Below are 17697 nucleotides of genomic sequence, written 5' to 3' on the forward strand. Positions count from 1 at the left end.
ACAACCTGATCACCTTGTATCCTCCCCAGCACTTAGAACAGTGCTTTGCAAATAGTAAGCGCTTAATAAATGCCGTCATTATTATTATTATTGAGGCGGAGTTCATGTCTGCATCAAGAGAGGCAGCGTGGCTTAGTGGAAAGAGTTTGGGCTTGGGAGTCAGAGGCCATGGGTTCTAATCCCAGCTCCACCACCTGTCTGCTTTGTGACCTTGGGAAAGCCACTTCACTTCTCTGTGCCTCAGTTACCTCATCTGGAAAATGGGGATGAAGACTGTGAGCCCCATGTGGGACAACCTGGTGACCTTGTATCTACCCCAGCACTTAGAACATTGTTTGGCACATAGTAAGCACTTACCAAATACCATTATTATTATTTAGAGAAGCAGCATGGCTCAGTGGAAAGAGCCTGGGCTTGGGAGTCAGAGGTCGTGGATTCTAATCCCGGCTCCGCCACTTTTCAGCTCTGTGACTTTGGGCAAGTCACTTAACTTCTCTGTGCCTCAGTTACCTCATCTGTCGAATGGGGATTAAGACTGTGAGCCCCATGTGGGACAACCTGATCACCTTGTATTCCCCCCCAGCGCTTAGAACAGTGCTTCGCACATAGTAAGTGCTTAACAAATACCATCATCATCATCATGTCAAATTCTTATACTAGAGCACTGCAAAAACTCCCAAATCAGAGGGCAGGTGTCCAGGTTTGGGGGTTCACACTACCCCATGATCCATCTCTCTCTGAGCCAGAGATATCCTGATTTCTTGGGGGAGGTGGAGGGAGGGCTTCTGTGTTTCATAAGCATGCAGTGATAACCTCACATACCCTCAGTAGTTCACATCACTGGGAACTTATAGTAGCCTGCATATTGGAAGAACATGAGACCTGTGCAAGATTACTGTTTGGCATGTGTAAGTCCCTGGAACAGTCTGAGTGCCTAAAACAGGAGGGGCCTGAGTCCACTACCTGGGTCAAATGGCAAAACTGTGCAGGAATGGCCATGTCCATATGTGCTCTGTGCGGAGAGAATGAGGTGGGGGCTGGGTTGTGTGGGGTGGTGATCAGATCTGGAAGTTTAGTGTGAATCACTCTTAAAAATGTCTTGTCGTGAATAAATACTAAAGCACTTACTACATGCTATTACTACTACTACAAAAGACAATGTTCATAAGTCTCGAATTAGCAATGGTTGGTTTAGTTGGACGTTTTCGGTTGTGAAAATTCCATTTTTTATGAGTCTCTCTAATGGCATTTCCATTACTTCTCTTTCTAGCTCAGTAGAGGAAGTTATTTTTCTTCCTCTCAATCTCTCGGCTTCAGAATGACCAGTTCCATCCTAAAACTTTGGCTGTAAAGCTACTCTAGGGCACATGACATCCTTTTGGTTTATATGCTTTTTTCCTAGCGGGAGGGAGGTCAGAAGTGAGAAGTGCTTCAGTGAGAGTCCCAATCTCTTCTTAATTTGTCAGTGCATTTGATTCCAGTCTATGACTGCTCCCCCAACGTATGTTAGGGGTTTTGCAAGACTCTTGGTGCTTACCACTGCACACTGGCCTTTGTAGATGATAGTGTATGCAATTCCAGCCTGTCATCACTACTAAATTCTAGTGAAGATAAAAGTATTTTATTTCAGAAGGGGAAGACCTGCATTCTTCAGTCCCTTAATCTCAGTGCAGGTCAGATTTCCACCTGTTTCGTGCTGGACACTGTTATTAGATAGCCACTCTAATTGGTATGTGTGTGTGTGTGTGTGTGTGTTTTTTCCCCTCCCCCCCAACTCTCCCCATTTATCTCTGCTCTCCCCCTCTTCTCCCCCTACCGCAATTCCCTCCTTTCTATTTATCTGGCATTGGATATGTGAAAACTGCAGAACTCTGTTTGGAAACAAGATCAAGTCCGTGGCCAAGAGAGCATTCTCAGGGCTAGAGGGCCTGGAACACCTGTGAGTATCCCATCATGCTTTGCCGGGTGAAAGGGAAGGCCAAGTGTGGCTGCTTGAGAAGTCTGCTAGCAATTTAATAGTGTCTTTGTAAACTGAGAAGCCAGTCCATTTAGGAAGGCCAGCTGCTTCCTTCTCATTAGAAGTCAGCTTCAACTTTGGCCTTTATTTTGTGTGCGCCAGAAACAGAGTTAGAGAACATATGGCAAATTTGCACACTCTCAATTAATTTGATATTTGATGGTAGTATCGCCCTTTCCCCCTTTTTTCCTTGTCCCCTTCCACTCCCATCTCCTCAAACGTGTGAGGCTCCTCCAGGGCCTCTGGCTTCATTTCCAGCTTTCCCAGGGCTCTCTATACCTTGCCCAAATCTGAGCTGCCCCATGCAGCACCTTGATGCTCTTCCCTCTAGACTGTAAGCTCTTTGTGGACAAGGAATGTGTCTACCAATGCTGTTCACGCTGTTCTATTTTATTCTCCCAAGTGCTTAGTACAGCACTCTGCAACCAGTAAGCACTCAATACAATTGATTCATTCATTGTCATATTTATTGAGCATTTACTGTGTGCAGAGCACTGTACTAAACACTTGGAAAGTACAATTGAAAGCGTAGAGTGCATAAAGTAGAAGTTCCGTTTTTCTCCTGGGCTGACTGCCTCCTGAGCTGCTAGGAGGAAATGGACTAGATCAAAGCACCTGGGACAGAGACCTTATAGTGCATTTGTTCCCATTTGGAACCAACCCTGGCCCCAGGGATATTGTGAAGGCTTTTGGCTACTGCCAAGATTAGTCTTTAGATTTGGAGGGTAACCAAGGATTCTGAGACCATAGGGCTCAATAGGTGGGCTGATCTAAAATGTGTGGCATGCCGATCCGTTTCTCTACATAAGGCAGCTTTGAAGTGCCAAAAGGCGTAATCGCTAGCAGGGCATGCGGCCTTGCAGGCTCTGTACAGCGCGGGCTTTATCGAATGGCTGTGATGTTTTCTGTCCTCTCCTTCAGGAACCTTGGAGAAAATGCAATACGGTCAGTTCAGTTTGACGCCTTTGCCAAAATGAAGAATCTGAAAGAACTGTAAGTAGTGGAATGCAGCCTCTATGCTCTCTTCAGGTCATGAAAAAGATATAATAATAATCAGCTAGAAGATCACTATTTTGAAGTAACTCAGTCGACCCCTTGGGGCTGCATTTTGGTATTTGTGGATAAAATAAATAAGACTTCTTCATGTTCCGTCAAATATTTGGGAAGTAAAGGTTATCAGTTGGGGTGGGGGTGCGGGGGGCGGGTTTAATCTAACTGAAGAGTAGTCAGAATTGAATCCAGGCTACTTGAGAAGTTGCCCAGTTGAGAATTTGGGGGGTGTTTTTATGGATTACTGTGGCATAGCATACTCAACCTTCAGTTGTATCTGTTTCCTGTGGTGTGGAATGCCAGAGCCTGCTTCTCCCCCAGCCTCATTTTTCCCTTCAGGCTACTTTTATGGCCAGGTGATATCTTTGGCTACAGCTAACTTCAAATTGGGAGTAAAATTACATCATCATAGCAGCTTGTTTCAGTGGGGTGTACTAGGGGCAGTATCAGCTTGAAATGTGTAAGTCCAGACCTAAGACAGCTTGGTTTTCCTTGCCTTTCTGGTATTTGTTCTTCTGATCCCAGCAGTTCTAATGTTTGTCTTCCTTAAGCCCGGTTGCTGCCTTCGTTTTGTGGGGATCATTTTTCAGTTGTTCCAATTCTGAAAACTGTGTTCAATTAGTTGCTTAATTTTTTTAAAGGTATTTGTTAAGTGCTTACTATGTGCCAGGCACTGTACTAAGCACTGGGGTAAAAACAGGCTAATCAGGTTGGACACAGAGTCCATGTCCCATGTGGGGCACACAGTCTTAATCCCCATTTTACAGATGAGGTAACTGAGGCACAGAGAAGTGACTTGCCCAAGGTGACAAAACAGACAAGTGACGGAGCTGGGATTAGAACCCAGGTCCTGCTGACTCCCAGGCCCGTGCTCTTTCCACTAGGCCAAACTGCTTCCATCTCTCCCTCTTTGCTTTCCCCCAACCTTCCCCCACCCCCTCAACTATTCCTCAGCCCAAACCAGGCAGGGCCGCCCTGAGAACCCCCTGTTGGAACTTCTCTTCTTGAATGGGAAATGGTTGGAGAGAGAGTCTGGTATGCTCTTCTCTGGCACATGTGCCAGAGGTTGCTGACTCTCAGCTAGGGCTGGCATACAATTGCTGTAATATGAAGCCTTTTCTTTATAAGAGACTTAAATGAACTGATTTGGCAAAGGAGGTATCTGGTTTTCGGTTAGTGACAGAATGGTTTTTCTCATATCAACTTTGGAGTGTTGACTTCAGTGGGAATGATTGGACTTCGCAAAGAGTAGTAAGAGCCCGTTGGTGGGTAGGGATTGTCTCTGTTGCCGAATTGTACTTTCCAAGCGCTTAGTACAGTGCTCTGCACACAATAAGCGCTCAAAAAATACAATTGAATGAATGAACCCCTTTAACCAGGTAGAGGAGGTCGGGCCTCGGCCCTTATCGGGTTCAAATGAGCCCCTGACTTTCAGCCATCCTTCTCCAATCCTAGTGCTGGGTTATTTGTCTTTTCTTTAACGGGATTTGTTAAGCGCTTACTTTGTGCCAGGTACTGTACTAAAAGCTGGGGTAGATAAAGTTAATCAGGTTGGACACAGTCCGTGCCCCACATAGGAGTCACAGTTTTAATCCCCATTTTACAGATGAAGTAACTGAGGCACAGAGAAGTGAAGTGACTTGCCCAAGGTCAAGCAACAGACAAATGGTGGAGTTGAGATTAGAATCGAGGTCCTTCTGACTCCCAGGCCCATGCTTTATCCAGTCGCTTCTCAATGGGAGGAGAAGCAACAGAAGATCTTGCTGGGAGGAACCCAAATCTCAGTTCAGTCCACTTGGTGATTTGTCTTGGGATCTAGGCAATCTCTGGGTAAATTTCCCTAAAGGATGAATGAAAGCACACTTTCATTTGCAATCAAGAAAATGTAGCAATGAGGCCAGTCCCATCATCAGATCAGCAGGAGGGAGATAATTCATGTCAGCCTCCATGGCCTAGTGGATAGAGCACGGGCATGGGAGCCAGAAGGATGTGGGTTCTAATCCTGGCTCCTCTACTTGTCTGCTGTGTGACCTTGGGCAAGTCACTTAACTTCTCTGTGCCTCAGTTACCTCATCTGGAAAATGGGGGTTTAGTGTATGAGCCCCATGTGGGACAGGAATTGTGTCCAACCTGATTAGCTTGTATCTACCCCAGTGCTTTGAACAATTGCTTTGACACAAAGTAAGCGCTTAGCAAATGCCATCATTCTTATTAGCTCGAAAAGTAGTGGGTAGGCAGGCAGTTTTTCCATTCAGGTGACAGAAGAAAAGGAGAGAAGCAGGGTATGGAATCCTATCTTGGGTGTGGAGGCCCACGAATGACAGCCATTCTGATGTGAACTTGGGGAGTCTTCCCTCTATTTTTGAGCTAGACCCCTCTTGGGTTTCAGTACTGATCTGACTTTCCTCCACATTGGTTCACACTATGGAACGCTTTGTCCTTGCTTTGTAGTTGTGTTGTCTGCCTGTCCCTTTATTTTTATCCCAAATGAATCCCTGGCATGCACAGAGCCATCTCACTAGTTCTGTTCCCAGAGGTTTCAGTCTTTTTCCTATAGTAGTGATTGCTCAGTGAAAATCCACTGCCGAGGTAATTCACAGAGGACCTGGGGCATTAAAGTCATTGAGCATTTAGCACTGTGGATGGTCAAAAAAAGAGTTTGCTTCACCTATTTTCAGATTGAGTGCCCATTTATGCTTGTTACTGACATTTCCCCAGTCGGTGAGAAGGTTCAAATGGTTTAGATCATGAAATAATGAAGTCTGGGTACAGACAAGTGCTGTTGAAATTTAGCAGTATTTAACTTTGGATTTTCATTTTTTGCTGCTTTCTTTTTGTTAAACCAAACTCTTTTGTAAAGGGTATCTTGAAGACATTCAGTTCTCCTCACGTCCATTGCTTCCTGAAGAGGAGGGTTTTTGGTTTAGATATCAGTCAAAATTATTGAGCACTTACTATGTGCAGAGCACTGTACTAAGCGCTTGGGAGAGTACAACACAACAGAATTAGCATACATATTCCCTGCCCATAATGAGCTTACTGCCTAGTGGGAGAGACAGGCATTAATGTGAATAACTAAGTAATTTATAATATATAATTTGAATTGTAAGATATGTACATATCTGAGTTGGGAGATACAGTCCCTGCCCATACCCATGATTATCTGTGGTATAGGAAACAGGAAGAGCAAGATCTGAACATAACATAAAGATTTGGCTCTTTTCAAATACAAAGTTCCTTTGCTTGTTCTACTACTGTTTCCTTATTCATTTATTAGAAATTAGCCTGGAGCTTTGAGGGACTTAGGCAGGCAACATGGTTTTTTTTCTTTTAAGCGCTTAGGAAGTGCAAGTAACTGTGCTAAACGCTGGGTTAGAAACAAGCTAATCAGGTTGGACATGGTCCATGTCCTATGTGGGGCTCTCAGTCTCACAGTCATCATTTTACAGATGAGGTCACCGAGGCCCAGAGAAGTGAAGTGATTCACCCAAGGTCACACAGCAGACAAGTGGTAGAGTGGGGATTAGAACTCAGGTCCTTTGTGGTCAGAGAACATGTCTACCAACTCTGTCATGTTGTACTCTCCCGAACGCTTAGTAGAGTGCTCGGCCCACAGTAAGAGCTCAATAAATATGACTGACTGATTTACCCAGGATTAGAACCCCGGTCCTTCTGACTCCCAGGCCCAAGCTCTATCAATTAGGCCATACTGCTTCATGCTGCTTACATGGTAATTCTGATTTCTTTTGTAAAATCGCCTAAGAAACAAAAGTGAAGAAGGAAATGCCCTTTGTTTTTATTGAATTCAGAAAAAACTGGTGGGTGTACGCTCTCTGGCTTACTATGCACCAGCAATGAACGAACAGCCACTTTTTTTACAGAGCTGAGTGGAATCCTGCTGACCTCCCGGATAGTGGTGGTAGACAGATATCCAAGCAAAAAGGAAGCAATTGGCTTGTGACATTTGGAAATGGGAAAGCATTCTTCTTTGCCAAATCAAAAAATAACAGCAGTAATCCAAAACACCACACCAGCTCATTGTCACACTTGGAGCCTCACTGATCCGTCCTGTGGTTTTGTTCCCATACTGGGATCCAGCTTCAGTTACATCTTGTCAAAGCAGCTATAGTTTCTGCCCATTTTACCACTGAGGCCCAGGGTTGGTTTGTTTTTTTAAAAAAAATTGGTATTTGCTAAGCACTTACTATGTGCCAGGCACTGTACCTAAGCACTCGGTTAGCTACAAGTTTGGTCACAGTCTATGTCCCACATGTGGCTCACAGTCTTAATCCCAATTTTACAATGAAATAACCGAGGCACAGGGAAGTTAAGTGACTTGCCTGAGGCCACCCAGGAGACCAGTGGTGGAGCTGGGATTAGGGTTAAATGACATGCCCGAGGGACTCCCTTGTGAGGAAAGTTCTCCATGCTGGGATGGGGAGGAAAGAGAAGGGTTTATAAAAGTGGTCTGAACTCATCGGGCTTCCCTTCCTCAGGGTCACTGCCTTCTAACTCTGGATTTTTCTCTAGCCACATCAACAGTGACAGCTTCCTGTGTGACTGCCAGCTGAAGTGGCTTCCCCAGTGGTTAACGGGGCGGACTCTGCAAGCTTTTGTGGTAGCGACCTGCGCTCATCCCGAGTCGTTAAAAAGCCAGAGCATTTTCTCGGTGCCGCCAGAGAGTTTTGTATGTGGTAAGGCCAGTTGTGTACTTTCTGTCGTAAAATTTCCCAGAGTACAGGAACGTCATGCCAAATGCCCTTCCGAGTTAGCGTCTCTTTATGGGCGTGATTTATGCAATCAAAGAAACCCAAGCCTACAGTTAAAAAATTTGTTGCTGGTTGCAATTTATTTCCCGCTAAGCCACATGTAATATGTACCGTATACAGAGAGCTCAGAGCAAATTTGGAGAGTACATGCATTTGATCTGAAGGGACTAGAAGCCGATTCAGTGCCACAGGGGAGTACTCTGTTATGGAATGATGAGTCCACAATTCTGAGAGGTCGGCAGTGCCAGGGTTTGGGCCGGGAGCACGTTGCCTGGGTAATTCTGCGGCAGGTTTTTGGTTATTGTGCACTTGCGCCCAGCCCCCAAAAGCCAAGATTAAATGTGGAAAGATGAAGCCTCAGGGCTGGGGTTGGAGAGGTGTTGGGGGGAGAGCCGGATGTCTAAATTAACGGGTTTTGCCAGCGGCCTGGGCTCTGCCCAGACAGTCTTGGCTTGCCAAATTTGCATTTGAAACTTGCCATTTTTTGGGTCCTTGTGACTCATGGAATGCAGCTTTTGCTCTCCTCTTGTCCAAGGGCTGCTGCATCTGCGGGTAGTGGCAAACGAGCATAGAGAATGCTGAACAGCTGAGCACACACAGGGCCCGTTTTCCAAGTGGAACAATTAAGCCCTTTGCTCAGAAAGATGTGGTCAGAGAGCAAGCTGAATGTTCAAATTGCTGGAGGTTTCTTTCTTGTTGAGCTAAATGGGGTGTGGCCTCCGGTCCTTTCTGGACTTGACAGTGTCAACCGAGGGGGGATTTCAGCAGCTCCACTGTTTAGGCTTTGGAGGGAGACCGTGGTTCCCTGATGCAGTCACTGGGGAGAAAGGAGAGGATTGCATTGGGCCGGAGAGATCCTGGCTCTCTGGGATTCCCAGAGTCCCCAGGGATTTCCTCAACACACAAGCAGAGCCTGTCTTTCAACCTCGTCCAGAAGGCGAGGCTCATAGGCTAGGCTTCATGCCCTCTGGTGTGGGAAAGGGAGGGGCACCTTGCATTTGTTTTCTTTGGTAAGGTCAAGGTGCTCAGAATCGCCAAGGCAGTCTTGGAGGGCGCCGTGTTGCCCGTTGGCCTCAAGGGGATGATTAAGCCTCTCCCGCCTAGCCAACCTTAAAGGCCTTTTGGGGTTCACATGAGTAAAGTTGCACCCTAAAGGCCACTGAGCTGCCAAGTTGTCCGCCTCCCAGCTCCTCGGGTTCCAGTCAAATAGCTGTTTTAATTAAAGGCTAATCAAATATTAAATTACTCTGTGTATATAGACAGTTTCTCAACAGAGCTGCCTGGAGCAGAGCTAAAGCCCACAGGCTCCCCAGGGCACAGAGGAGCTCTAAAGGCCTCCAAGCTGGATGGATGACAAGAAAATACAGCTGTTGGGCTCAGGAATCCTGTGCCCCTTTCTGTCTGTTTGTGTGCTCTCGACTTTTGGGATATTAATGAATTGCAGCAGTTTGTTTCACACATTCTCTCTGTCTCTCTCTCCTTCTCTCTCTGTCTCTCTGTCTCTCTGTCTCTCTCTCTCTCTCTCTCCCTCCCCCTCTCTCTCCTCCACCCCCCCCCCCCCCCCCCAAGTCCCCTGCCCTTCCCGGTCTCCTGAAGGAACAGCATTGGCTTGTGGTGGGAATTGTCTATAGGGGGACATCATAGCCCAAGCTCATGTTTCAAGGAGCCCATCGGGGGGGTGAGGGGGGATTTCAGGCTTATTTTTAGGTTATGAGCTATCACGCTAAAAACCTGCTGCCTGAAAAAAGAGAGAACCATGCGAAGGGGCCCGAGGAAGGGTAGAGCAGTGTCAAAGCATGCAGGTGAAGCTGAGCCTTACTATTCATTCATTCAGTAGTATTTATTGAGCACTTACTGTGTGCAGAGCACTGTTCTAAGTGTTTGGGAGAGTGCAACATGACACTAAACAGACAGATTCCCTGTCCACAATGAAGTTACATTCATCAGATAAGTGTGACGTTATAGTAAGAGGGCCCAACTCCTCTTCTGGGAGTCTTATTTTCACCTCTAGTCTGCTTTCTCTTAAGGTCGCGTTATACCTAACCTGTCTTTTGGTTTCCTCCCTTGTGACCGAGAGCAATGTCTCCCATTTGCTGAACAGTCCCTGGGGGGTGGCGGGGGCTCTTGTTTTGGCAGATGACTTCCCAAAGCCTCAGATCATCACCCAGCCAGAGACCACCATGGCCGTGGTGGGCAAAGACATCCGCTTCACCTGCTCAGCCGCCAGCAGCAGCAGTTCACCCATGACCTTCACCTGGAAAAAGGACAACGAAGTCCTCCCCAATGCCGACATTGAGAACTTTGCCCACGTGCGGGCCCAGGCGAGTGAAGTAATGGAGTACACCACCATCCTGCATCTCCGCCGGGTCACCTTTGGTCACGAAGGACGCTACCAGTGTGTCATCACCAACCACTTTGGCTCTACTTACTCGCACAAGGCCAGGCTCACGGTGAATGGTGAGGCGAAGCAGCCTTTATGTTGTTTTTTGTTTTTTTTTTTCCTCTGCCATGTCACTGTCCCTTAATCTAGCCTAGCCGAAAACTGCCAGCCCCCCCACAAATTTAAAAAAAAAATCTTGCAGAGCAGAGTAAAGAGTGCTGATTTCCTTCTCATCCAACTCCTATTATCTTTAGTGGTTGGGGCCAGGATACCTGGGGTGATTGAAATATTTTACTGCTAGCAAACACCATTGGCCGGTTTGGGTTCCCCCTCCTTTTCCTGGCCCTGGGGAGGAAGCTGTCAATTAGCCAGAAGGATTGCAACTCTGAGGAGTAGGAAGGGAGACAAAGAACCTGGGCAATTAGCCCTTGAATCATCATACTCATCTGCATGTTATTACCTGTGTCCCTGTGGGAAGGGTGGGCTGCAGAAGTTTTTAGCCTTATTTGCACTTTCTCTAAGGATCCCACTGAGGTAGGTAAGGGCAAGCATGTTACTATTTCCAGTTTCTAGGTGGGCGAGACAGGCACAGAGAAAGAGAGGAAAGTTTCCGTAAGTCAGAGAGCAAGTCTCTACCAGCTCCGGGAGAAAGGACCCGGGTCTTTTGATGCCCTGCTCTCAGGGCTTTTACTCTATAGTCCTTGACCCTAAGCGCCTATGGTCATTGGGACTCTTACCAAAAATGACCGGATTCTCTCCCGTCCAAAGCAGAACCTTTCCTTCCCCACTTCAGACCACGGGGCTTTCCCTGTTACTCGCTTTGCTTCTCCCTCCTTTCCTCTCCTGCCCCCCCCAAGGTGGCAGCATTGCTGCTCTGACCTTCTGCTGTTCTCCTCAATCCTACAACAGCCCAGGAAAAATCACTTCTATTTGAAGTGATTTTTACACTCGGCTTTCTGCATTTGTGGAGTGGACAGGTAAGTAAGCCCCTGCCGCCACCCCCACCCCCCCACTTGCAACCTGGGTCTCATCAAAGCCGTTGTAACAGGATTGGATTGGGGTGGCTGGGAGAGGGCTGGCAAAGTGGTCCTCTCCTAGGACTCCTCCCCCACTCCCTTCCCCAGCTTGCCCACGAGTTGGGTATTTACACCCATGTAGCCACAAAGGTAAAAATTGAAGAAAGTTGAAAAAAAGCCAGGCTGGTTATATGCTGACCAGGCCAGGAGGGTAGGAGATTGGGAGGGGAAGCTGGCAAGAAGGGCAGCGTGCTTACCATAATAGGAAAGCATGTTGTGGGGAGTGTGCTTTACCTGCCAGCTCTGTGAAAGGCAGGTGATGTTCTCCTTTCTTTCCAACCTAGGGTAGCACCACAGTTGAGCAGCAGCAAGTCAAAATAGTGTCCCTGCCCCTATAGAATGCTGTGGGCTGTATTTCCAGTGGTAGACTATAGCCCTCTATGGCCAGCACTTGCCTCCCCTTGCCTGCCCACTCTAGAAGATCAGTCAATCATATTTAATTGAGGACTTACTGTGTGCAGAGCACTGTACCAAGCACTTGGGAGAGTATAGTAATAATGTTTGTGGTACTTGTTAAACTCTTACTGTCTGCCAGGTGCTATACTAAGTGTTGGGATGGATGCAAGCAAGTCAGATTGGGCACTGCCCCTGACCCACATGGGGCTCACGGTGTTAATCCCCATTTTACAGATGAGGTAACTGAGGCACAGAGAAGTGAAGTGACTTGCCTAAGGTCACACAGCAGACAAGTGGCGGAACTGGGATTAGAACCCAGGTCCTTCTAATTCCCAGGCCAGGGCTCTATCCACTAGGCCATGCTGCTTCTCTAACATATATAACAGATTTCAGCGCTTCAGCGCTTAGAACAGTGCTCAGCGCTTAGAACAGTGCTTTGCACATAGTAAGCGCTTAACAAATGCCATCATTATTATTATTATTATTATTTGGTAGACATGTTCCTTGCCTACATCGAGCGTACAATCTAAGGGAGAGAAATTGGTCCTGGAGGACCCTGCTGGAACTGCCATGACTGTTGTGTCACCTGATCTGGTCATCCTCCCAACTTCTCTGTCTTTCCTGGGTGGGTCTATATGGGAGGAAAGTAGAGGGGCCCCTTACTTGGGCTTCAATCCCACCAGCAGCAGTTTTCACTCCCCACTTTGTGTGTTTTTGATGCTGCCAGACCAGAGCTCTGACCTGTCACATCTTGGTGGGAGGTGGGTCAATACTACAGGTGGAAACAGGATTGATGGAGCACCGCCCTCGTCCCCTTCTCCCCCAAGCAGATTACAGAGTCAGGAGCCTGCTATAGTGCACTCACCTGTAAACAAAACAGCCTTTTGAGAATCCTCCCTGTGGCCGAGCACAGGGGAGAGACTCTTCCTCACTGCGTGCTGTATGTGCTGGGATAGCCGTGGTCTACCAATCCTATTTCTACCAAGTGGAAGCGGCTTCCCCAATCAGGTGCCAAGGCTCTGGTCTGGGCAGGCCCACGTTTTGGGATAGCCATGGAGACATGGGGATCGGTGGGGCTGTCGGTCTGAAGATGGGACTCTCCCATCGGCTGCATGGTGTCTATTCACCTTACTCTCACCATCCTCCCCAGGTAGCAGTTGGGGCATGGAATTGACAATATTTTTTTAAGACAGAACGATACAGGCTATCCTGACTTCTTACCTCGGGGAGTACGTGACGGTCCCGGGAGGCGTGTTGACGGACAACTTCCAGAATGCTGAGAATAATTAGGTTTTAGGCTTTGTTCTTCTTACAGCTCCAGAGGAAAGCCATTTACTCCAGTGTCTTGAAGACTGGTAGGCTGACTGGTGGTCCAGAAGAGGAGTTTTGTGGCCTGACTGTTGAATAGTTAGTAACATTACTAAACATTAGTAATGAATGAATGAATGAATGGTCATTTTTTGTGGGTTATATTGTTGGGTTGTTGGAGCATTTTTGTGGAAAAGATGAGTCTCAATTTCATTTAATGTAAAATGTGGGCTTAGGTTTTTTGTTTTTCGTTTTTCTTTTCCAAATTCCGTGTCTCACATCCATCAGTGATATTTATTGAGCACTTACTGTGTGCGGAGCACTGTACCAAGCGTTTGGGACAGTGCACTATGCCAGAGTTGGTAGACACATTCCCTGCCCACAAGCTTACAGCCTAGAGTTTGTTTACCTGTGAGCGAGCTCCCACTTTGACGGGACTGAATTTGCAGACCAAACCTTAGGTGTACTCCACTGGCTTTCAAAATGGAGTGGAAATCCAGAAGCTCTGCCTTTAATTCCTAATCACTCTGTGTGGGTCTCCCTGTCTGGAATTGGAGCACCCAGAGCATCCAGACAGGGGTGTTTGGGACTCCTGTTTCCTTAGCAAAATCAAGGCAGTCCTTGGTGGGTGGCCCCAGGTTTGTGGATTCTCAGGTATGCGAACAAACACAATCGAGCCCTGGGTCTCGGTAGACGAAATGTCCGGGTGTGTTTGTTTTCATAAGGGTCATTTGCGAGACCGACTCCCAGGCCTTCCATTGGCTCGCTAGCTATGGAATTTGTACAAAGAGCTCCTTCTTTTCGTTGTTAACAGTGGGGGTGGGAGAGAGGCATTCTTTTGTAAAAAATCAAAACCCGAATCTTTTTGATTGGCTTTTTCAGCCCAAATGGTGAATTTTGGGCGGCTAGTTACTGGGAGTTGGGAGGGAGCCAGTTCTCCCATCCCTTTTATGACACTCCCTTCTCTGTCCCAAATCTGACAGATTTCCCAGCTCATTGAGGAGTATAGGAAGCCAGACCACTTGATGGATGGATTTGGGGTGGAGGCTCAGCACTGAGGAAAAAATTGTTCCTCAGAAATGAAATTTTCAGGCTGTCCACCTCTGTCAAAGGGTCATGTGAATGACTTGGGACTCCTCAAATTTTTCAGAGCACTAGGGACATGTCAGAATGCTTTGGGCTGTAGTTCAGGGTGTGCCATTTGAGCCTCCTCCCTCAGGGAACTTTCCTTTCTCTGGGTGACTTGAGAATGTGTGAAGAATTCAGCCGGTGTGCATGGGGCAGAAACCTCAGCAGAACCTAGGGTGGCAGTAGCATGTCTACCCCCCAACCTCCACCCCATCCCGTGGCTCAGATTTGGGTCAAGCCTCTGCCCTCTCCGTTTAGGTGGGGCAGGAGAGTACATCAATGTCCCAAGAAGGGTTAGAGTCATTTATGGCCCAGTGGACAGTTGAGGGCATTTAAAATGGGGGTTCTTGATCCCGTGAGTTGGTCGTCTACGGGCTATAGCATGAGAACACGCGAAATGCCATGCTGGGTCAGATCGCTAGTCCAGCCGCTGTCTCCAGCAATGGCAACACGATTCTCCAATGACCCATCTATAAAGGTTACCCTTCTTGACAACCTGATGATTAAGGATGGATCATGCAACATCCCTAACGTTTACTTCCAGTAACCCACTAAGGACCATTTGTCCATCCATTCATTCATTCATTCATATTGTCCAAAGCCACCTGGAACCCCGGGGATATTTTCTGTCTGCATCACTTCCGGTGGAAACAACTTTCTGTGTTGGCCACCCTTCTGTGAAGAAGAGTTGTCTTAGAATTGCGTCGGACCTACCACCTGCACGACGTGAGGAATGTCATTGCCTCATCGACCGATGGCCCATCCAGGCCCGTGTTCTGTCTTCAACAGTGGCAGTGGCTGCTCGGAGGAACTGTGTGAGCGGCGGTTGCCCGTCTTGGCATTGATCCTAATGTGCCCTCAGACTTTTCCCTCTACAGCCCTGAGTTTCCCTGTAGTCACCCAAAATGTACCTCTCTCCATGGATCACAACCCCTTCTTGAATCTGCTGCTATTTTCTGGCTGCACGACCTCTTGAGGTAACACATTTCATGTATTTCCTGCCCCAGTGGGTGAAGAAATGCCTCCTTTCATTCATTTGGACCTGTCACTTTCCATCTACATGGGGCCTCTGCCCTCTTGCTGACTGGTGTTGTGAGATTTGGGGGACAACAATTTCATATTGGTCCCGGGCACACCCTTCAGGATTCTGTAAACTACCATCGTGCATCACACCCTTTCTCCCCCAGCCTTCCATTTTGCCTCTGCCACCCCAGGCTGAAAAGTCCAAATCTTATCAATTTGTCCTCTTTCCTAAGATGCTCCGTGTCTCTTAGCATCTTTATTGCCCTTTCCTGTACCTTTTCCACCTCCGCTCTGTCCTTCCTAAGATGCAGATGCCAGACCTGCACAGAATGTTCTGGTGCAGGCACACCGTGGCATGATATAGTGGCCTGCCCTTTGGTTGTTGGCCTTTCTAGCTGCTCTCACCCCCTGGGCTGCTGAGCGGAAGGAACGGCCGATAGTTACGCGCTATTTTTTCCTGTGTGCATTACCTTTGCACTTGCTCATGTGGAAGCTCATCTCGACTTGACGGAGACTGACAGACTATGTCCCGCACACATGCATTCACCCCTATGAATTCCCCTTGAGGAGCCAAAGTAGGCGGGGAGAGAGAGATAACAGGGAGAGGGGGAGGAGGCTTTCTGCCACTAGTGCAGAGCACACTAGCTTCCAGCCCCAGGCTGACTGGCCCACAGAGGTAGGGGCCACTTTGGTGGCCGCCTGCTCCCACTTCACTCCTGTGGCCAGATGTCCCGTGGACTACCCTGAGTGCCACTGGGGTCCATGTGGGATCTGTGGATCATGTGTTTGACCTGCCTGCTGTTTAGAAGCTCAAGCCCACATATACCATATCCCACACCCCACTTTTCTTTTTTTATGGTACTTATTAAGCACTTGCTCTGTCTGTGCCAGGCACTGTACCAAGCTCTAGTGTAGATACAAGCCAATCAGGTTGGACATAGTCTTTGTCCCACATGGGGGGCTCACAGTCAATCCCCATTTTCCAGATGAGGTAACTGAGGCCAAGAGAAGTGAAGCAACTTGCCTAGTCACCCAGCAGACAAGTGGCAGAACTGGGATTAGAACCCAGATCCTTCCGACTCCCAGGCCTGTGGTCTGTACACTAGGCCATGCTGTTTCTCACACTAATATCTCTCCCCCTCCCCACCACCCCAGTTAAACTGCCCAGATGCCAAGCAACCCATTTTGTTTTTTCACTTATGCCCTGCACAGCTTGTGCGGGATTTGAGGGGTGAGCTTTCATTGTCCATTTTTGGGAGAGTTGTTCTCTGGTTTTTCTCTGCTTTGGGGCCAAGGTAGCTCCTCCCTGGGAGCCACCATTCAGCCTAGGCGGGAGCTGGCAGTGGGTAGATGTGGATCCGATTGCAGGGGTAGGCAGGTTGGGAGGCTGGAGTTGGCCATTTGTTGGTAGTGCCAACCCAAGGCTCTTGTGTGTGTTTTGCAGTGCTGCCCTCGTTCACCAAGATGCCTCATGACATCGCCATCCGGACCGGCACCACAGCACGTTTGGAATGCGCCGCCACCGGCCACCCGAACCCCCAGATTGCCTGGCAGAAGGATGGTGGCACCGACTTCCCCGCCGCCCGAGAGCGCCGGATGCACGTCATGCCCGATGACGACGTCTTTTTTATCATGAATGTGAAGGTAGACGACATGGGTGTGTACAGCTGCACGGCCCAGAACTCGGCAGGGTCCGTGTCAGCCAATGCCACCCTGACAGTCCTAGGTAAGGAACTCCTCACCCCAGTTTGGTCCCTGTTAGGGGGTGGATGTATATGAGGCAGGGACATGCTGGGAGAGGAAGAGATTATAAGGTAATGAAATGGCACAGTCCACTTCAACCCCGATTCGACTGGGTTACTCTATCAGTAGTATTTACTGAGCAAATACTGTGTGCAGAGCATTGTACCTAGGGCTTGGGCAAGTACAGTAGAACAGATAGCCAAGATCCCTGCCCTCAAGGATCGAACTTAGCGAGCCAGCCGTTCTTTTTTCCTTGCTCTGCTCTCCCGAGAGGCACTTCCAGGGGGTTTCGAGAGCAGAAGAAAACACAAAAAGCACCCTGTGGTTTCTGGGTCCTAGATTTCTTTCCTCCCTGAAAGTAAGAGGTGTTCTTGTCAGCAGGGAAAATGTAAAGCCTTTTTCAGCATTTCCTTAAGCTCCTTATGGGCAGGGATTGGGTCTGTGTATGCCTGTTGGGTGTTCCCAAACTTTTAGCACAGTGTTGTGCTCACTTAATGCTGGTGATAAGGGTTGGCACGGGCACCTTGCGGAGCTTACAGCCAAGAGGCAGGTGATTCTTCCCCCACAGAAGAGAGGTGTTAGAAGCCCACCTGAAATTCTGGTGTTTGATACTCTATTTCTCGTAATAATAATCAGGCTACTTGTTAAGTGCTTACTATGTACCACATACTGCTCTAAGCACTGGGATAGATACACGATAATCAGGTTGGACATAGTCCCTGTCCCATACAGGGCTCGCATTCTAAGGAGGGAGTTGGTTTGAATCCCCAATTTACAGAAGAGTTAACTGAGGCACGGCAAAGTGAA

At 48.0% G+C, this 17697-nt stretch overlaps 1 protein-coding gene across 3 annotated transcripts in view; it reads left to right on the plus strand.

The window, feature by feature from the left end:
* LRIG1 (leucine rich repeats and immunoglobulin like domains 1) overlaps window positions 1–17697 on the plus strand; it is a 142721-nt gene that overhangs the window by 120262 nt on the left and 4762 nt on the right. For all 3 annotated transcript variants that reach the window (XM_038772030.1, XM_038772031.1, XM_038772032.1), the window contains 5 exons: window positions 1868–1939; window positions 2939–3010; window positions 7598–7761; window positions 9973–10293; window positions 16592–16873. In XM_038772030.1, coding sequence (XP_038627958.1) covers window positions 1868–1939; window positions 2939–3010; window positions 7598–7761; window positions 9973–10293; window positions 16592–16873 — 911 coding nt within the window. The remainder of the gene's footprint in view (window positions 1–1867; window positions 1940–2938; window positions 3011–7597; window positions 7762–9972; window positions 10294–16591; window positions 16874–17697) is intronic.

This window comes from Tachyglossus aculeatus, chromosome X1 (genome assembly GCF_015852505.1).
Source record: "Tachyglossus aculeatus isolate mTacAcu1 chromosome X1, mTacAcu1.pri, whole genome shotgun sequence".
NCBI lineage: Eukaryota > Metazoa > Chordata > Mammalia > Monotremata > Tachyglossidae > Tachyglossus > Tachyglossus aculeatus.